This window comes from Hippoglossus hippoglossus, chromosome 13 (genome assembly GCF_009819705.1).
Source record: "Hippoglossus hippoglossus isolate fHipHip1 chromosome 13, fHipHip1.pri, whole genome shotgun sequence".
Lineage (NCBI taxonomy): Eukaryota > Metazoa > Chordata > Actinopteri > Pleuronectiformes > Pleuronectidae > Hippoglossus > Hippoglossus hippoglossus.
This window is the reverse complement of record NC_047163.1, coordinates 21,838,429-21,859,958: the sequence shown is the minus strand read 5'-3', so window position 1 is coordinate 21,859,958 and position 21,530 is coordinate 21,838,429. Positions and strand designations below refer to the sequence as shown.

At 40.3% G+C, this 21,530-nt stretch overlaps 2 protein-coding genes across 6 annotated transcripts in view; both read left to right on the top strand.

Moving 5' to 3' along the window:
- Nucleotides 1–12,124, top strand: part of vaspb (vasodilator stimulated phosphoprotein b) — a 31,235-nt gene extending 19,111 nt beyond the window's left edge. The window contains exons 3-14 of one of the 2 annotated variants that reach the window (XM_034605511.1): nt 2,179–2,359; nt 3,919–3,985; nt 5,532–5,629; nt 5,822–6,090; nt 6,345–6,451; nt 7,438–7,489; nt 7,641–7,668; nt 7,777–7,816; nt 8,039–8,095; nt 9,583–9,652; nt 10,497–10,554; nt 10,651–12,124. In XM_034605511.1, the coding sequence (XP_034461402.1) occupies nt 2,179–2,359; nt 3,919–3,985; nt 5,532–5,629; nt 5,822–6,090; nt 6,345–6,451; nt 7,438–7,489; nt 7,641–7,668; nt 7,777–7,816; nt 8,039–8,095; nt 9,583–9,652; nt 10,497–10,554; nt 10,651–10,685 (1,062 nt within the window). In that variant the 3' untranslated portion in view covers nt 10,686–12,124. The remainder of the gene's footprint in view (nt 1–2,178; nt 2,360–3,918; nt 3,986–5,531; nt 5,630–5,821; nt 6,091–6,344; nt 6,452–7,437; nt 7,490–7,640; nt 7,669–7,776; nt 7,817–8,038; nt 8,096–9,582; nt 9,653–10,496; nt 10,555–10,650) is intronic. The other variant, XM_034605512.1, reaches the window with a different exon arrangement.
- Nucleotides 12,125–13,507: 1,383 nt separating this feature from the next.
- The window catches only part of LOC117773465 (clathrin heavy chain 1), a 28,423-nt gene continuing 20,400 nt past the window's right edge, over nt 13,508–21,530 (top strand). The window contains exons 1-7 of one of the 4 annotated variants that reach the window (XM_034605460.1): nt 13,600–14,038; nt 15,593–15,800; nt 16,210–16,212; nt 19,943–20,211; nt 20,486–20,647; nt 20,788–20,901; nt 21,259–21,432. In XM_034605460.1, coding sequence (XP_034461351.1) covers nt 13,997–14,038; nt 15,593–15,800; nt 16,210–16,212; nt 19,943–20,211; nt 20,486–20,647; nt 20,788–20,901; nt 21,259–21,432 — 972 coding nt within the window. In that variant the 5' untranslated portion in view covers nt 13,600–13,996. Of the gene's footprint in view, nt 14,039–15,592; nt 15,801–16,209; nt 16,213–19,942; nt 20,212–20,485; nt 20,648–20,787; nt 20,902–21,258; nt 21,433–21,530 lie in introns of all 4 variants that reach the window. The other 3 variants (XM_034605462.1, XM_034605463.1, XM_034605461.1) reach the window with 3 other exon arrangements.

The window sequence follows — 21,530 nt, the reverse complement described above, 5'->3', positions numbered from 1 at the left end:
AGACCTGGTTTCATACCATTCTGCCTTGTGCCCATTTACCTCACTGGAAAGAAAAACTTAGATTAATGTAATTTGAAGGGAAGTTTTGATTGAGAGTTGGTGCTGATCTGAATGGGGAGTTTGTTCACATTTTTGTTTGGTACCATCACACAATACATTAATTTTTCATGCTGATTTGGAACAAAAGAAACTATAACAAATGTGGGCTTTTTGTTGATTATTTGGTGATTCTCTGTAATTTGACTGATCATATCTCCCTTTATACAGGTCACAGAGAAATTGTTGTCATATCGTTATAAAGCTCTCCTCCAGCTCCATGTTTAAAGCACCAGTATGTTATCCACAATACAAAAACAATAGTATTATTAGTGATTGTAACAGTTAAAGTTAATTGCAAAAATATATATTTTGAATGGTTACATTTTCACCAAGGTTAGTTTATAATGTCATTAAGACCTACAGAAAGTTTGGTCTTTGGTTTCGAGTTGTTGATGAGTCTAAGTGATTCCTAATTAGCCTGTATCTCCCTAATAAGGATCAGAGAAATTTCCATTCCATGGGTTTCTCATGTAACTTAATCTGCATGTCACATTTCATTGAGATCTGTGAGGGTGCGAAACAAAAGTGTGTTGACTTGACACGGAAAGACACATAAAAAAAACATTTATAAAGCTAGATCTACATTCCGGCCCAAAAGTAAAAGATCATTTGGACCCTGGTGTACCCTTCCTCTATTTTCAGAAGCTTGAAAATATCAAGATAACATTTTTACTCATGTTGCCAAGTCACACAACAACTGATTTGGCTGTACTGTTCCTTGAATTAGCCATGGTTTTAAGGATGCAAACACAAAACACACTATCATGTACATTCAGATATTATTTTGGCAAAGCGAGTAGTTCCTTTTAGAGAAGCAGAACAAAGGGGCTTCATTGACGTTATCACCAGCTTATGACTCAGCAGCTATCAGCAGATAAAGGTGGGCAGCTTCTCAATGAAAGCGTTGGGTAAACTGAGTTTAGGTGGGTCTATTCTTGACAACGCCCCTGCTCTCCCTGCTGCCTCTGCGTCTCTCTCGCCTTCTTTAAACATTGACGACATTGAAAGTGTTCCCCAGAGACAGGTCTTAAAGTGGCTGATGTTTCCTGTGAGATAGTTAGCCTGTTCAACCATTTCCTGTGACAATTTAGGGTGAAGCCTGATACCAATAAGGGCTCTCTATTTGTGTGCGGCGGAGACATGCTGCTCAGTATAGGATGCTGGTGGATGAGAGCATGAGAGAGAATATAGGGCGGTGGTATTTTCACCCTACCTCCATGTTCTGCCTGGTTGTCTGCTTATAGAGTCAGTTTTTGCTTATGATCCGCTTGTCTCTTTAATTTCATTTATTTATCCTTCTTTGACTGGATGATTAAACTGTACTGAAAACATAAATGGAAGCGGGGAGTTAAGGTTTTTCTGCAGCCGTTTAGTCCTTTTTGTGTTGCTTTCTTTCACTTAAAAAAAAATGTACAAGCTCCTCCTTTTCTGTCCTTATCATAAATGTGCTTCCGGTCACAACCTCAGCACCGCTCCTGTCGCCGCTCTTACGCCTTGACAGGACTGTGGAGACTTAATGACTGTCACTGACCGCCCAGGCAGCTGACCTCGCTACCCTCTGTTTTCGGTGCATGTTGCCTGCCCTGATATACGCCCTGACAGGGTCTCCTCTCCTCCTGTCTGCTCTGTGGAATCCAGAGGCTGTTAAACAAATAGTGAAACGGTGTGTCAGCACATTCAGGCTACGCTCAAATCCGGAACATTTTTTTTCTCTTCTTGCCGGTTCATGGGCTTCACGCCACCTGCTGGGTGGAATATAAACCAGGATAATCCAACCAAAATAAAGCAGACGCTGTAATTTTATGCACAAGCAGGGAGGTGGGTTCGTGTTTTTTTTAAATAGTTTTTCCAGTTTTAGGAGTGAGGGATCCACCTCTTAGAAGCTTTTCTTTTTTTTGAGGGATAGTTATTTCAAACTTCTCACCAACAGTAGATTGTGTTTAAATATTTCCATTTTCATCTTTAGAAATGACATGATTTGTTAGATTATTGACAATTAGCCACAGAATCACTAACTTTGCTAGCCAACTAAACCAAAATGATCTCCGTATTGATGAACTGTCCTCTTCCTTTCCCCAGGTGGTTATAAACTGTCCAATCGTGAAAGGTCTCAAGTATAACCAGGCCACACCCAACTTCCACCAGTGGCGGGATGCCCGGCAGGTGTGGGGGCTCAACTTCGGCAGCAAGGAGGATGCTACTCTATTTGCCAACGGCATGGCTCACGCTCTGGAGGTGCTCACCTCCATGGCAGATGCAGGTAAACACACCAATGTCACACCAACATCCGTAGCTACGTCATAAATGTTCCTGTTTGCTTTCCACTGATTTGGTCTTATTCATGAAAGACTTGGATATTTGATTTCATGCACAAATTAAGAACTTTTTGGAATATCAGGCAACAAAGCACTAAATTTGAAAGAATATATGAAGAATGCAACTACTTGTCAATGTGAAAATTATGCTTTGTCTCGACCTTTGTGCTTTAAATAGAACTGTGCTGGCGTGGTTTTACACGGTTTAGTGCAGGAGTGGTTCCCCTTTTATCCATTGTTCTATGAAGTTTCAGGTTAATTCGAATTTTCCCATTCGGATCTGTACTCTGAAAGGTATTGAGTACCAATACTTTTCTAAGGTAACATAAACTTCTCCTAGTTCCCCTCTTCTTTACTGATGTTCTCTCCGGATGACTGCCCTCCATAAAACATGTTGATATTCTGCTTTAATTCATTTCTGAGCTGTCTAAAACTTATTCCAGTGTTTTGAACAGAATTATGTACAGAAATTTGATTATGACTTGCTCGCTTCACAGTTTTCTTGGTAATTACGATTTATCAGTTTTTATATGAAATGTCTGAGTCTTTAATTCAGCTTTTTTATGCCATCTAGCTGTGTAAATCCCATCCCATCCTTTGCACTGCTCTTGAACCATGATAACAAAAAAAACCCACTCTACTCTAGTTGCTTTTGCACAGTGTGGCAAACCCAGTGACCATAAATCTGGGTTGTTCCTGTAACCTAATGGTTGGAAGCCCCATGAAAGGAAAAAATAAAATGTCCCTGTGTTCGTCTGTCTCTGGTTCTGTGCCGAAACGAACCACATTATTATTTTTACATCAAAATCTCTTTCATTTTTCCTCTTGTTAACAGTTTCAACTGTTTGATGTCTCCTCCTGATGTTTACTAATTTTGCATCCCATAATAACACTGTCTCAAATTTTTTACACCTTCCCTGTGTCGGTGGTGGAGAGAGATCCTCAACAACAGATAGCAGGCCGATGTCATGACTTCCCATTTTGAGCTGCTAGCTAATATCAACTTCTGGTGTGACGGCGTGATGCACATATTCAGCTCTCTTATCTACCATAAACACCAAATCAGTATCTGCGACAATTCCCTTCATCGCTTTGTGACTTTACTGGACACACATAAATATGCAGAATCAAATAGCACTGTTGCATCCGTTTCACACCATCTGTAAACTCGCAACTACAATGTCCATGGTTGAAAGGGAGTTTTCCTGTATACTGCCATCAAATAAAGCTAATATTATTCGGGATAAAAAATTATATATACGTAAAAATATCATAAAACACATTAAGGGCTCAGTCCTTCATTGGTGTACATCAGCCTCTGTCACATCATGACTGTCCTCAGACATTTACCTACAGTCAAATACATTGAAAAAGTATGACCACCTGAATTGAGTGATTGTTCAAGAGCCTTTAAACCCATTTGCACCACTGTCTAATCCCATGTTCTTTAATCTTTTTTAAAAAATCTGTATTAAGGAATTTTTTTTGTGTTGTGTTCTGGCAGGCTATGCAACCCTCCCCCGCCCACTGTCGAACGGTCCATCTCCAGAAGAGCTTGAACAACAGCGGAGGTAGTCCAAATGTTACCCATCGTTTATTTTAATTTGCTTATTCTAATAAAGCCCTGGCCACAATCTAGTGTGTGTCCTCTGAACCAGGGATAAGCAATGTCAGTGTGACATTGCTTAGGAAGGAAGGTTTTTTTGGAAGCTTTTGGTTTTGCCATTGAGACAACTTGGCTGTTCTGTGAGGACATGTGAAGTTTATGTTACTTAAAGAAGAAAACTCTCCTTTGGGCTTAGTTGCATAACAAATCAAGAGGAAGTAAAGCTGTTTTGGCTTTGCAGTAGTCCTATTGGCGCGGTCTAGTACACACGCATATGTAGAGGATTTGATGGCATTAGCCTGACACTGCTAAACCCTCGGCCAGCCCCTGTAGGTTAAAGGTTAAAAAGGCAGAAAGGCGGACACCTTCTCCCATCAACCCCTCCTTCTCTCCACCCATCGATTTGTTCCTGCAGCAGAGACCCTCTGCAGAGACACCTTGCACCACGCCTACTCGACAGTAACCATTTAATACTAATTTATACATGTATATGTTACACGGGCTGGGAGGCTTTGTGATTGGTCCGAGGGACTGTCTGTCAAGTTAGCAGTTAGCTGTCAGCCGTCCCAGTGGCTGCTGACATGCTGTGGCTTATGGGAGCCATGAAAAACTTCTAAAGCCAGCATATCTGATGACATTGGTGGATAATTATTATCACATGCTTTTAGGTCTAATGAACAGGTTCTCATTCACATCAAGTTGTAAAAGATAAAAAATAAAAATAGAAAAGAAGACAAGATCTCCCCTCCCCACTTCCTGGGCTCACTGCCTAAGCTTTAGATAAATGTGACTGTGTGTGTGTGTATGGTTTAGTTCATGTGTTGACCTGTGCTTACTTGTACGTGTACATTGTACATGTGCTGATCTGTATGCAGCTGTTGTGAGTGGCAGATGTGTTGGGGGAGAGGGGAGCTGAGGCTGCTTGAATTAGGCCACCGTAACCAGATGTGGACTTTTCAGCAGTGGGCTAATCGGAAGCAGTGGAATTCATCTCGTTTTAATTTTTTTAATTTTTTCAAAGTCGTTGTATTGACCACAAATTGATTTTATATTTCCAAACAAACACCAAACATTAAATATAATTATACAGAATTGCTCAAAACTGTGGCTGGGGCGGGTGTGGCTGAGGGGGTAGAGCAGTTGTCCTCCAACCAGAAGATTGGCAGCTCGAATCCCAGCCCATGCCGAAGTGTCCTTGGGCAAGATGCTGAACCCCCCCCCAAAAAATGTCCCCTAATGAATGCTAATTGTAAATCGCTTTGGATAAAAGCATTAGCTAAATGACATGTAATGTAATGTAATAATCTGTTGGACTGTTACACTGTTTGGGGACAGCTAAAAGCTGGAGTTTCCCAGAATGCCCCTTTGGTCACGATCAGCCTGTCCAGGCACAACACTCAAATGAAATATAACATCCACGTTAATTTATTCATCCTCTCCAACCTCTGGTTTATTTCGAGCATGTTTACACATATATGCCGCTGACAGATGTGTGACGTGTTTGTCCGTAGGTTGGAACAGCAGGAACGTGAGCGACAGGAGAGAGAACGACAGGAGCGGGAGCAGCAGGAAAGGGAGAGACTGGAGAGAGAAAGACAAGCGGCTGCAGGTCAGGAAACACCTGGGCTGCTCAACATCACTAAACTTAACTATAATGCAATCCAGCGTTAATAGTTCCTCACATTTCACTCAGACTTTTTAAGCCCTGTATGCTTTATGAGAGGGGTCTAATCAAATCTTGATCACAATCTTTGCCAGACTCTATAGCCGTTTTCAGACAATCCCCCCTTTTTTCTTTTAGTCCCTATTCCTCCACCTCCACCTCCACCATTGGCCCCTGGAGGCTCCATTCCTCCACCGGCCCCACCTCCACCCCCTGGCCCCCCTCCGGCCACCGGTATCCCTCCACCTCCGGGACCACCTCCGGGACCACCTACCTCAGGAGGACCCCCGCCAGCCCCACCCCTGCCTGCTCCAGGAGGAGGAGGTGGTGGAGGTGGTGAAGTTGGTGGAGGCGCTGGAGGATTGGCAGCTGCCCTTGCAGGAGCTAAACTCCGCAAAGTATCTAAGGTGAGTTGGTAACAGCTTTATAGACTTTTGACAGATGTATGACGTTTTAGCTGCTTTTGAAAGATTACAAAAAATGGACCAAGATTTAATCCGTTATGAGCTTATCTAATTATGTGAATAAAATTCTGCTGCTGATCTAGTCATAGAGTTGTTCCTACACACAGAGCTATGATACCTGCTTCTGACTGATTATTGAGTCACACTGCCTACACAGTGCCTGCCTGACACTTTTTGTTGCTATCTGCTGCCCTCAGCAGGAGGATTCAGCCTCACTAGGCAGAGGTGACTCGACCCGCAGCAGCAGCTCTGGTGGCGGGGGAGGCAGTCTGATGGGTGAGATGAGTGCCATCTTGGCACGAAGGTGGGTGAAGTTTGCAGTTACTTAAAATTTAAATAAAAATTTCCAATGAACCAATGCAAATAGACTATTAGAATTTCTCTATTTCAGGTTTCATATTGAGTTGCTTTTCATTTCCCTTGTGCAATGTAACCTGTCCATCTGTAATGTTTTGTTTGCTTGTCCAGTGTTAATGCTCTTAAGTTACTGTAGAATTATTCCTTGTCATTAGTGAGTCCTCCTCAAACAGTTTTACAATATACTGTCACTTTTTTTGTGTGCTGGATGCTGTGTGTAGAGCTTTTTATAGGGTTAGTCTGTAGTGAAGTTAAAAACCTTATGTTCATCCTACCTGATTTATCTGCTACAAAGATTTTGTCGTCAAATGAAACAGAATTTTCTTAATTACCGTTCACGTTTGTGAAATGTAAACTTTTAAATAATTTACATAACTTGTGTTATTTTTTCATACATTCACAATCTTCAGACCCAAGTTCACAACTTTTAAAAATAAAAAAATTCAGCTCATTAATAGCTCAGAACCCGCAACTTCTGTGAATGTCGGTGTCAGTCCCATATGGTGAAATAAAAATGATTAGATTATTAAAATGGTGTGGCGGGACAGATTTTATTGCTTGCAGGCTGCCAGTTCCCAATCACTTTAGAAGAAGAAAAGTTAAAGTTAAACTTGTTCCGCAGACTGAAGGCACGATGCCCCGCCTGTTAATTCAAAAAATATTTGTATTGAATGTATTGCATGTCCAAATCACAGCTAAATTGGCACTGCACATCCTCGAGCCATTAAGGTCGCACATATCAAGTGTGAAGCACATAAGATGAATGGTTTGCGAGATATGCGTTCCACATACAGACATTTGTGTAGGTAGACGTGTGTCCCATTTCTGCTTTGAATAGTAAGGTTGAACTTCATAATATACTTTGTACAAATTACTCTTCAAATTTCCTAGTTTGTTTAACTCTAAATGACAGTGATTATTTTATGACATCAGGAGGAAAGCTACAGACACTGGAGATAAGCCACCTGCGAAGACACAAGATAATGTAAGATGTCACATTATTTATTAAAAGACACCAAACAAATCTTCTGTTTCTGTATGTGACCAAACGCTGTTGATGATTGATCGTGTAAAAAATAGGACTCAACTCGAGGATGACTCACTCTTAACAGAAGGTCTCAATCTTTTCTTTATAGGATGATTCAGAGCCTCAAGGTCAAAGCGGTGAGAACTGAACATTTTAATCTGTTGCATGCCACCTACATTCATTCTGATATTAATTTTACATAATAGACTTCGTAAATGTTAATAACTCTCTGTCCTCCCTCTCAGACACCCTGAGAAGACCTTGGGATAAATCGTCTGTGAACAGGTAATCCTGGATTCTCTCTCTGTATTTCTGTGCTGCCATCAACAGTGAGTCTGTAACCACTGGGTGTTTAGTGTCTCATGTTTCAACTCATCCAAGGAGCAGATCTCCATCAGTGTGTTTGTGTGTGCTTTTGTGAACATGTATGGCTGTGGACAAAGTGTGCATTTGTGTGCGTGACTGTCCATTTCCATTCTAAGAGGAGAGTGTGTGTCTCACTAACAGGAATAACTCCATCACCAAGATCACGGACTCCACTTCCTCATTGTCCCCTGGTTCCAGGTATACATGCTGTCCCGTTCCCTTGTTACCGTAGCTCCCTGTGCCTTTTCTTTTCTGTTCAGGTTAGCACAGCAGCTGTTGTAGCACATTTTACCGTTGATAGCACCACTTAATGGATCAGATAATGGCATGCACCCGAGGGACTTGTAGGTGTACTGGCTTTGTGTTCCTTGAAAACTGAACTGGGATTGTATATTTTTACATGCCACCTCTGAGTGCTGGGCTCGGTGCTGTCCTCTTGTGGTTGTCATTCTGATGGCTTAGCCTGTCCTGTCAATAGATGGTAGCTGAGGGATGTGTCTGTAGCTGTAGTAGTCAAGAGGTGGATAAACTCAACCAGTATATGTGTATGTACCAACAATTTGTTTTCAGAGTAGCATGATTTTTATTTTTTTTTTATTAACATCAAAGGCATAAAAGGAGACATATTATGCTTTTTCAGTTTTTTCCCTTTCCTCTAGTGTGTTATGTTTTTTTGTATGTAAAGGTTCTGCAAAGTTAAAAAGCCCAAATCCTGCAGTCAAGGACGCTCATCTCCCTCACAGAAAACATTTCTCCTGAAGGTCATGAAACACCTAATCAGTAGTCCGGCTGATACTTTTGCATCATTGTGATACTTTTGCATCATTGTGATGTCTTGTGATTCAAACGATGTGCAACAGGCTTCTCTGCAACTTTTCTCTCGTTCAGTGGGTGTGTCAGAGGTGTTGCCCAATCGGCAGCGACGTGTATATTAACCCTGCCATATTGAAAAGGCAGTGCACACAACAGATTCTAAAATTCTCTACAAAAGTGGCAGCGTTTGGTGTTCGAATCAATTAAAGATGTTAGAAGCAGCTATCCCTGATGATACTATGTCATCAAGCGTATTTTAGAGTAAGAATTGCTTTCTCAGCTGCAATAGTTGCAATGTTTGCAGATCACAACAGGGTCATCTCCTCTTCTGTATACTTAAACGTTTTGCTATGTTTTGTGAGGGCTGAACACAGCCCAGGTAAAGCGAGAGCAGTACTGGAAAAAGTTGACCAATCACAACAGAGTGGGTCAGCTGGCCAATCACAGCGGGGCTGTGGGCTTAAGTGGTAGGGGGTTCTTAAAGAAACTGGAGCTGAGAAGAGGAGCTGCAGAAATGGACAGTGTGAGGAAAGTGATGCATTTTCTGAACAGTAGAGCATGTAAACCCTTTCAAGTAATAACCTAAATTAATAATATATACCTGAATTATGAGCATAATATGTCTCCTTTAATTTATGAATGGTAGGTTAATAATCTTAGATACTGCAATGCTCATTGCATCTCTGGGTGTGTATGTTTACATTTCTGTATCTTTCTTTTCACTGCTCCTTCAACCCTCTGGTGCTATGGTGATGAGCTTGATTGACAGTTGGCCTGTCTTTGCAGTGCCATGGACCTCCTTGGTTTTTTTGTGAAACACAGAAACATGAAATAATTGTCTGCGTTTGTCTGTTTTTGTTGTCTCCTTACAGGGTGAAGCCTGCAGGCAACAGTAATGATGCAGGCGGAATGGATGACTCAGATTTAGAAAAAATGAAACAGGTGAGTTTGTCACCACCACAAAGGAGCTGCACCCGAATGCGTGCCATTAAATGCATATGAAAAAAAAACTGTCATCATGATGTCATTTATACCATATGATGATGAATAATTCATTCAACTAAATAAGCAGAGTAGGTTGTGTCTCTAATCGTGTTGGTTGCCAAAGTTAATGCATTACCACACTATATGACATCCTTCTGAGTTCATAGTGACACCATCATTCCTAACATATGATCATAAATTATTTTTCAATCTCTATAAACTTTAGGTTGTTACTATAGTCAAATTAGCAGGCAGAGATACATCGAAAAATGTAGTTTTGAACTATGCATAATGTCATTTTCTGACTGATTTCTTCATGACGTAACTTATATTATATTATTTGATGGGGTATACTTTTATGATCTTTAGATTGTCTCTATTATTAGCAAAGATATCTTCAAAAATCAGAAACTTGGACCATGTTTTTGTTATGTTGACCCAAAGTTAATTATCCGGATATACCCTCACAAGTAATATTCCTAATTTGGCAAACATCTGTGAATATGTATATGCACACAGACAGTGGCAAAAACAACAACCTTCTTCTGGCTAGTCCAGCACACAGGAAGATAAGAAATCCATGATTCCAAATTGAGGCCGGCGTAGTGGAGATATCCGATTTCCCACCTTCTGCATGTACTGACACCAGTTTCCTACAGTGCATGTGAATGAATTCTCTGATTACCTGTGTAACCTGGTTCCTATGAGTAACCTGGTTACATTTATGCTTGAAAACCCACTGAGGGGTAAACTACAGAATCACCATGACTAACGGTTTGTTCATCAATTGATTCCTTTGCAGGAGATCCTCGAGGAGGTGCGGAAAGAACTACAAAAAGTCAAGGAGGAAATTATTGGAGGTGAGATTACCCTACGGAAAAAAATTCCAAATATAATTGCTTCAATGTAGAATATTTCAGGCTCCTAATGCTTGTGTGTCCACTTCTTTTCCACAGCCTTTGTTCAGGAGCTGCAAAAGAGAAGCACATAGTTCTGCTGAGTGTCAGGTGTAACGGAGGGATGTGATAGATGGAGGTGGCTGAGGCCTGTCGGGACCTCTCCTCCACTGCGCCCTCCCATGTAGCCCAGGGATTTCTCTTTTTCACCTACACACTTTCTCTTGTCTCTATCTCTATCTCTCTCTCACATGAGCATACTTGCTTATGTGTCCAACATGCATATTCACTTCATGTAAATGGTAATCCAGGGAACCTCCTCACGTCGCCCTCCAGGCACTTTTGATGATCACTCATGAGTATTGCAGCAGTGATCCCCTCTCATCTATCCCATCTCTTCCCTGCTCATTCATCCCGTCCCCTTGTGTCCTTTATGTGCTCCGCTCATCTGAACCAATTTAGAGCACATACCTGCAGCCAGTTTCTCTTCCAGTCTGTCATCATGTACACTCATCATAACCCTCTTCTGTGCAGAACTCCTGCTAATTGTGTCCTCTCCCTTCTGCTATCAGACGCACCATTTACTGATAGAGCAGTCTTCAGTATTCAGGGACAACTTATCAACCACATTTTTACTGTAATTAACAAAACGCTGACATGCTGGGAGCCTTTTTTCTCTCTCTCGTTCTCAGTTGACAAATTATTGTTCAGTGTCAAACAAGCTCCTTCATCCTCTAGCAGTGAACTGCCTCTGATGGTGGTTAGAGGCTGAGTAAACGACAACAATCGAGGACCGATCAGACAGTCCACCTCCCTGACTACTGCAGTGACTCTCCATCAAGTGGACTTTGAGCAGTGACTAAACTGAAACAGCACAACACCCGCCTTCGCTGCTGCAAGATTAAGACGTTTGAGGAAGAGGAGACAAGCAGAGGGACCGTGACGGACAACCTGAGTGCTGTGAAAGAGGAGTGTGTTGTAGTTTTATGATGTGTGAGAAATGTATTCTCTTTGCATTGCACTTGTTCCAGAGGAAGTGTGTCTGCGTGCTGCGCCGCCTTGACAGACTATGCCCTCTCACTCAAAATGAGATATTATTTGTTGGCCGGTGTAGTGGCTCTACACTGTGCTCCCACTAGTCATTTCCTTCCATTCTAGCTATTTCTAACTTTGAAACATGAAAACAATGGCCATGATGAGGTCAATTAATTTGGCCCTGACCAACTGCCTTGAGGATAAATATATATTGATATTATATATATATATATATAAGGAAAAATATATTTGTTTTGAGGGAAAATGTTAGCAAAAATGAAATGGTGTTTCTATTTTAATTGAAGTGACTGGTGAATGGGGATTTTTTTTTTCTTTTTTTTTTTCAATGATTGTTTTCTTATGAAATGTTATTTTGGGTTTACTGTTTCTTTTTTCTAATAGAGTCTAGGCTTTTTACACTGAAATGTTAAGAAAACAGCTTAGAGACACTGGATTAGAAATGCCTTTATAGTCGAATACAGCTGCTTCTTGAAATGCATTACATGTCTCGAGTCTTCTTTTTGTGTCCTGTTGTAAGACCTCTTTAAGTGTTTGAGATTGGACTAATGATATGCTGTTTGTACAGACTACCTCACAATAGGGGAGGATCTTGGGGTGGGGCCAGCGGGGCATAGGAAATCTGGTAGGCCCATGAAGTTTTGCTGTCCTGTCAGTAGTCTTTAAAAAAAAGTTATCTACTAACAAAAGAGCTGAACAGCGTGATTCCTTTCATTGTCTGAACAGACAGTTTGATAATCAGCCATTATATAATATAACTATCCAAGGAAAACTTACTTAGTTACCAAGCTAAGAGACTATCCTATATACGCCTATAAAAGCCACAAATCCATATGATATCAAGTGTGTTTTAAGAAAAACATGCTTTATTCACAATGTCAAGGAGAGGTACTAAGCTACTTACAATCCTCAGGTTTAATCGAGACCTTTCTGATTGGTGGAGCATATTGTAACAATGGAAATGTTTACCACAACTGCGAAAATCATGTCTGTGATGATCGGATGGTTCAGCATTGGATTATGTTTACCTCAGAGCCACCATGATTTCACTCTTCTAACATGCCTATATTCATTTGCAATGACTAATGGGATGTGTAGTTTCTTCACACTTAAAAAATGATCTACACAGCCTTGTACCTTTGCTTGTCTTCCGTTTTGTTTTTTTGCTCATAAATCAAATGTTTCATGGTCACGATTCATCCCATAGCTGGTCGGCCAGGTTCCGGAAAACTCTTTATAAAGATTTACTGAAATGTCAATGGAGAAAAAAAAATCCTGAACAAGAGTTATTCTCAAATTTGGCGGTCACTGTTACGCTTTTTACTAAAAATTAAGATGCCAATTTTAGATATACAATATGGTTAAGCAAGGAACAAATTTCAAAATGTATTCAATGTGTGGCTTTGCTCAAAGCTTTAGAGCTAACAGTGTCCAAGGAATGACTTAAATGTGCACCTTATAGAATCAGGAATTGTGCATGGATGTTGTCATATAATTGACCCATCTGTGTAAATGGTGGCCCCTTTATGGCCCCTGATATAGAAAATTCCTAGATCTGCCACTGTTTGTGAAATTCTTTGTAAAATGTAGTGAATTCGAATACAACTTTAACTATAGACATGTAATCCACATTTGATAAATACATTTAAAAAACCATGACTGAATTCTAGCTTCAAACTAAATTTTAGTTTAGATTAAATTAAATGAGACATTTCAATGATATAGTTTAACTAAATTTCAAATTGCTTGCATGTGTCCCAAACTGTACCACCTGTTCTCTGAAGGGTTCATAGTGGGACTGAGCTTTAGAAATATGTCAATTATTGAAAAAAATAGTAGTTTGCTAATTTGGTGCGGAACTGACGTAGATTGACGGATTTTGAGTTGGTTTTACGCAGAATATGTTACGGGTTGTGAACAGTAAAAACGAGGATATAATGTGTCATCTTGAATAAACTAACTCATGATTTGGAATATCTCATATTAATGTTCAGTAGCAGAGTCGCTGTCCTCCCTGGATGTTCCCGAACTGTGGGAAAGCTCTGAGCCGTTTCCGCCGCCATTGCGGATTTTGGACAGGAGATCAGCCGTAACCACTGCCATCCATCGATGCGGTGCGGGGAGCGCACTCTGAAGGGGGGACACACTCCACGGTCTTTGCTGATCCCAGCTTTCGGAAAACGCGATCAACAACGCCGCGTATTCTATTATTAATCGTGTTCTTTCATTTTTCACTGATTGGCTCCGACCTACACGTACAGTGAGGAGGTCGTAGCTAGCGCGCTGCTACTGGCTAGCTAGCGAGCCGCACGGCTAGATTTTCAGGACTCCGGAGAAGCTCAAGGAAAACGCCATGGCTCAAATCCTGCCTATCCGCTTCCAGGAGCACCTGCAGGTATGTGAGCAAAACCCAACAGCTGAACGAGCCCCCCCAAAATCCATCCTTTTTCTTATTTACCGGCTCAGCCGTCGTTTGACAGGATGCTAGCTAAGCTAAACGTCAATACCCGCAGCAAATGAATGACCTCCCCTCCCCCGTTTAGCTAGCAGCTAGTTTTTCAGGTTAGCAGCTCTCATTCATTTCAGTGATGGATGATGTTCGTCGATGTTGGCTGTCACCGAGAACTTGGGGGAGAAGCCAGTTATCATTAAACATGTGTGCTGACCTTCAGTGACAAATTATTACGCTTTTGACACATACGTGGCTACATCAGCTAATAGCCGCGACATCAGCTATAGCTAACCGTGACAGCTAGTGTCATGAACGTTGTTGAAGCCGAGTTGTCTAAACCTGAGCTTTGTAAGATCTGGATCTGTTAGGCAGCCATGGTGTTATTATCACACCGAACATCTGATGGTGGTGATGATGCTGATGATGGGATGTCAAGTGAGGTACCAAAGCGAGAAGCTGCAGTCTGACTGGTCCCTGGGCCATTTCACGTTATTGTGATGTTGTGTCACGACAGGCCATTTTTACCAGCTGAATACATCCTGTTGTGTTTTCCAACTGTGAGATGTAATCACCTCATCCAGCTGTCCAAGGTGGAGCAGGTGACCCATCCATTCCGTCATAAATGACACCGTTATCCAGCCCTCTCGCTCTCTTCATACACACACATCACATTGTTTTAAAAAAACACATGGGACCGGATTACAGACAGTGCAGTCGTGCTCAAGCTCAGCTGGTACATCTCAGCTTCTGACTGAATAAGATGTGCTTAGTTTAAATTAGCTTCTCACGTAATGTTTAGATTGCAATTTTTACATTATGACCTTTTACAGCAAATGTCGGATTTATTGCACCACTGCTGTATTAGACAGTTCATTTTAGCATCGTAAACTGGCAACTAAGCGTCTTTGTTACACTATCCCATAGCACTGGCCACATTGTTGCCTTTGAAGGATGGTGCTGTACAACTATAACCCAGGAGAAGTACAAAGTAGTTGTATCAACGGAGCTCAGTGTGCTGTGAAAAGCTTTTGGAAGCCACTGTATCTCAGAGACCACATTCACAGTGATGGAAGAACTCATGTCCACCAGACTTATGATTCCATTTAATTCGATTTAAAGACAAAAATAAGTCGACAGAATGTGTTGCTGACTCTGACTGGTTTAATACCATCATAGGCATTTGTTCATTAAGGTGCTGTTGTGCTAGAGATTTAAACAAGCTGCCGTTGCATATTGACAAATATCAAAAAGAGAAGAAATAATGTTACACCTATAATTTCATCATCTTAGTTTTGATTCATTTTTAACCCATTTTTTCAGTGTGATATAAAATGACTGAATGGATAATAACTCTTAAATTGTTTTGTTGTTTAAATGATGTTCCTGGTTGTCCTATTTTACAAAAGGGACCACAGTTGAAATGTTTCTTGAGATTTTTTTAAATAAACATTTCTGCCATGAGCTGCTACTGAAACAGACTGTACATGCTGATTTTAGCTCCAGAACCTGGGCATCAACCCAGCCAACATTGGATTCAGCACTCTGACCATGGAGTCTGACAAGTTCATCTGCATCAGGGAGAAAGTGGGTGAGCAGGCCCAGGTCGTCATCATAGATCTGGGCGACCCCAACAATCCCATCCGCAGGCCCATCTCTGCAGACAGCGCCATCATGAACCCTGCTAGCAAAGTTATCGCCCTCAAAGGTAAGCACCAGCAAAAATGCATATATCTAGCACTGATAGCTCGTAGTTTGATGTGCCACCTAGGGAGAGACAGTGCTAGTTCTTTGTTAAAGCACATAGACATACGTTGCTGTTGTGCTCTTCTAATATGTTTGACAGTTTGTGTAAATATTGTTTGTGTTGTCAGTCGGTTATGTAGCTGTCATAGTCTGCTTTTCATTTTGGTGTTCATATGTAGATCACCTCATTTCTGTTTGTCATAAATAACTTATTAGTAATACCAATACATTTTAATGTTCAAGACAATAATTTTCCAGGACAACTAGACGTAGTACCGGTGCGAGTAAATTGTCATGCTGTCATGAATGCTTTGTCTATTTTGCTTGTTTTTGCTCTTTTTTCATTTCTTACTGCTTTCTTATGTTTGCAGACGGTGAGTTCAATTTTACATATCATGAGTTATCAAAGTGTATTCTTGTATGCACTGTCTTGAAATGTTTGCACAGTACTGATAGTAATTTTAATGAATGCTTGGATTTACCTTGATAACACAAACAGGGCATAGTGAAAATAAGAGGGGAGCTTCTAGGGTTTTTTCTGTGTGGGTGTTTGTTCCATTTGCTACAATGTACATATGTTATATTACAGCTGACCATTTTCTAAAATGCGTTTCCCATTAACTTCATTACCATATGGATATTGGAATATAAAGTCTTACATCTTTCAGATAGATATTATTTTTGCGATGACCATCCTGCCCACGGGGCGTTTTGTCTAATTCGCATTATAAACATAGATATATACATAATATCCCTATGGCGGCAGTATAGTTGAATGAAGACACAGAAGTGGTGTTAAAAAAAGTACAAGAATTGACTCAGATGAAGCCTCAAATCAAACATAGGTAATGTGAAAAGCACATGAAGATGTAAAACTGATTCCATTTTCATAAAAAACAAAATTTGGCAACATTCAACCATTGTCATTGACAACCTGAAGGCACCCAAATAACATAATATATCTGCCAGAATAAAACAAACTCTAGAGTAATTAAAAAATTTGATGAGTATTCATACATTTTACTAAAGGTTATGTGCCTTATAAAATGGCCAGTAGTATGTATGTTGTAAAATCATGCTGGAAAAAAACAATATGGTCAGTTATTCAATTGGGAAAATCAAGCAAGCGATGGCATTCAAGCCAGTCCTTAATTAAAAGTATGCAATGCTATATTGTCTTACTGTCCTATGGACATGTTCTTGTGAAATGTACCTAATTCTCATAAGAACTTATATTTTTTAAATCAGAATATTTATTTGATCAAATATTTGTAATGTTTATATGTATAAATAATATCGGCCAGCAGAGGCCAGTGCTATCATACTGATTTGAACATGATACTTGCAGATTGATCTGTGTAGAAAGTGCTTGGATGGGATATTGGATCTGTTTTTCCATAACTACTTTTTTAAATATGTTCTAATCCAGCCTTAGGCAGGCAGTTAACAGAAATTCCAGAGCTTTGATATAATTTATGACATGCATACCTAATATGCCAAATTTTAAGTTATCACATTTAGCATTTACCATTTTCCCAGTTTGGCACCCCGGTGGTACCTATCAAAGATATCAGCAGAGACCAGACCTAGACCAGTGCATTTATACTAATCAGTTTGAATGCACTAAAAACTTATAATAATGACACAGTTACTAATAATAAATGCATGAAAATTAAACACAGATCATCAATAAAAGGTTGACATATATTTTTATAGTTTGTCTTGCCTTTCAACCAGCGCTTTTACTCCACCTTTCCGTAAGAGAGAAAAACGCATCTAAAACTTAACTTGGTTCTTATTTTATGAATCAATTCTGTGGTTTAGCACAATGCCTATGCAAATACAGTAGCAGTGTCAATTGAGAATGATGATGGTCAAGGATTAACCTGTGACATTGGTTTTATATGTCAAATACATATAATGTTTCTTGATTTGAAGGGATCTTTTTGTCACATCAGCCACACAACACTGTCAATATCAAAGACAAATTTCCAGCTTTTAGTTTCTCTCCTCTCTTCGTCCTGTGTTTTGACCACACTAATAGCTTTAGTCTTGTTTAGCAAAGACTCACATAAATTACAGGTTTTAGTAAAAGTGTACAGATTTTCATATTTTGAGTTTTACCTTAGATTATATATTGTGACTGGGTCTACTGACCCATAAAATGTGTCAGAGGATTAGTCTTAAGTAGCTTATAAATCTTGTGCTTCAACTCAGGTGTTGAGAAACTGCAGTTGAAAGTGTCGACTAAACAGAGAAAATGATTAAAGGACTAAATCAGCATTATTGCTACATATTGCTGTATTCTTCAGTTTATTGTGCTTGTTTTCTCTCGACTAATTACGGATTTGTACTTGACTTCTTTTCACTTTTTAGTTTATGTAGACAGTGTAATGCTTAGTGTACTCTACATAGTGTTAGTAAAGCATTTGTTCAGAAATGTCACTATACCTCAATTTAGATCTGAGTCATTATTGTCATTCATATGCTGTGTTAATTATAAATCACAGTTAATTCTAGGGTTTAGTTTGGTTTAGGCTTTTGGGCCCGATTGAAGTGGAGTGGTTTTCCTCCAGTGAGGCTGAACTGGAGGGGTAAAGAACAGAATGGGTGTGATTGTGCGTCCGTCCAGCATCCTTCCCATCATCACATCTGTTTGTGTGCTTTGTGGTCCTCTTTTGCTAATCTGCATTCAGACCTAACCTAAATTCCCACGTCCCTCATTTTAGGATTAAATTTCAATGTGAATCCCTTAAGAGCTGTAACAGCATGCCTGGAGTTTCATTTCTCTTGTAGGTGGTGTGGGTGGAGGGCTGGACACAGGCCATGAGGCCTCATTCTGACTCGCAATGGGCACCATGTTTTTCTGCTGATATTGATTCCTAATTGATTTAGTTTGGGTTGAAAAGATTCTTCAAGAATTTAACCGTTCTTAAATTGACAATTCAATTCCAACCCGGGAAGAACAGTTTTGAGTGCTAGAACCTGCACAGAATTTTATATTCCCGTGACCAAATTTTCTAACTTTAGAAAATCTACACAGTTACTTTGTTAACATGGACACCAATATTCCGATATTAAACTGATTAAGCCAATAGTCTGAAGAAGCCACTGCCACAGACACAGCATTTTCAGATTAAGTCATGCTCAGAATAAGCAATAATTGATTTAAGATGTGAATTATGCTGAACTCAGTCACATGATATAGAAGTTACCAACTGCTTGATGACGCATGTCCTGTGTAAGAAGTCACATTTCTGGGGTGAGGGAGAAACTATAGTTAGGCTTTGCGTTTTAAGGGAAATGGTTATTATGAAGTGCTTGGATAAGCGCAAACATTGCAATGGTGATATTTTATGCTCTGTAACATGTAAACAGAATTATGAATTGAATGTTTGATTACAAGTCATGTAAACACCATAATCAAAATAATGTTTTATGCAGAATAATAGTTGTAATATTGGTGTCCATGTTAACATAGTCTGTGACAATTTGTAGCATCCAATGTGCTGATTGCAAGGTAAAAAGTAGCAAAATCCTGTTCACATTGCAAATTAATCTACCTGAACTCTGCACATACACATATTTAGCCAACGCTTTATCCATTGTGGATAAAGTTGAGCCACGCCAAACACGGTGGCCTCATTAAAATATAAGAAGGGACTGCACATATAGTCAGTTTGAACAGTGTAGTGTGTCTTGAATTTCTCAAATCAAAAATCTGTTTATAGATTAGTGACTTCAAATCTTCAGAATTTTCCTAATCAGTCAGATCTAACTGAATGCAGATCTACCACTTGAGTTGTTGCCCTTTTGTTGGTCTTGCCTCTTGTTTTCTACACTGGTACTGGCTTTATGTATGGTCCGTTGGTGTTATTCAAACCAATCCCTGACTACCAACCTCTCTCCAGTAATTGATATTTGGTGTGCACAAATGTTGTGTTTACTCCCAAAGTCTGCTGTGGGTTGTGTGTGGTAGCTTTAGTCCCTAGACTGATGTTCGTAAATATAATTTTTTTTATTTTACTGTTATAAAGATAATTTAGGTGTTCCCAGCTTCACCTGCATCACTGTGCGGTAACCTCGGTCTCTCAATGTTTTCAGCGGCTAAGACCCTGCAGATCTTCAACATTGAGATGAAGAGCAAGATGAAGGCTCACACAATGACAGATGACGTGACCTTCTGGAAATGGATATCCCTCAACACTGTTGCCCTGGTCACAGACAACGCAGTCTACCATTGGAGCATGGAGGGGGACTCTCAGCCAATCAAAGTCTTTGACCGTCACTCTAGCCTGGCTGGCTGCCAGATCATCAACTATCGCACCGACGCAAAACAGAAGTGGCTGCTGCTCATTGGCATTTCAGCACAGGTAAATAAACTGGGGTCAGCAAAACACTAGACGATCTTACTTTCTCAGAGATCTATGGTGGGATATTCATTTGTGATTAAGCACTTATGCTTTTACCTACAATAAAGTGTAGTTAGAAATCTTCATTGTGTGGGATGGAAACGTATATAGAATGGATGCATGTTTATGTAATGAAACAGCAGTTTTAATCATACACTTCAGTTGTTCTACTAGATGAAGAGGTATTAAAGGATCTTTGGCTTTTGGGGCTAACTTGTGGGCTTTCTCTCCTCAGCAAAATCGTGTAGTCGGAGCCATGCAGCTATACTCAGTGGACAGGAAGGTGTCTCAGCCCATTGAGGGCCATGCCGCTGGCTTTGCACAGTTCAAGATGGAGGGCAACACTGAAGAGTCAACTCTGTTCTGCTTTGCTGTGCGAGGACAGGCAGGAGGAAAAGTAAGATTAGCACTGGAAGTCAATAATGGATAGAAAGGATTTCAGAGAATGCAGAATCCAAATCAAATTGAATGCAGTTACAAACCTTTCTTGAGAAGATTGTGACACAACTTTGTCTCATTTTGTCTTTTTCTTTCTAGCTGCATATCATTGAAGTGGGGACTCCACCAACTGGGAACCAGCCATTTCCAAAGAAAGCTGTCGATGTTTTCTTTCCTCCAGAAGCTCAGAATGACTTCCCTGTTGCCATGCAGGTACAAAAAACACTTACAAGGACACATGTGGAGCCTGTTTGTTTTTGTTCTACAAGATTCTCTCTAGTGGGAAACACCACCCTCCGTGGGTTCATATGTCATCACAGTGTTATGATTTCCTTGGAGCTGAATTTTCTATTGAGGGATTTATTGAAGTGCTGTTAAAACATAGAGCTGATATTTACACTTTTTGAAATGCTGAAATGGCACCATTTAGTCCAACAAATGCACCTCAGTCTGATGTCAAAACTAGAATCAATGCGTGGGACAGGACAAATAATTAAGCTAATTTAGCTTCAGTGTCTTGATCTGTCTTTTTGTCAATCTGTTCTGACCGTTCTCTTCTTGTACATCTAGATCAGCTCAAAGCAAGATGTCGTCTTTCTCATCACCAAATACGGCTACATCCACCTGTACGACCTGGAGACTGGTACTTGCATCTACATGAACAGGATCAGCGGGGAGACCATCTTTGTCACTGCCCCCCATGAGCCCACTGCTGGTATCATAGGAGTCAACAGAAAAGGACAGGTATTTTGAAGTACTCACTCTGGCCCTCCCATCCATCTACTAGAGATTTACCTTCCCAGTACTTTCCCCAGTGTGATTTCACCAGTGTACAACTTAAA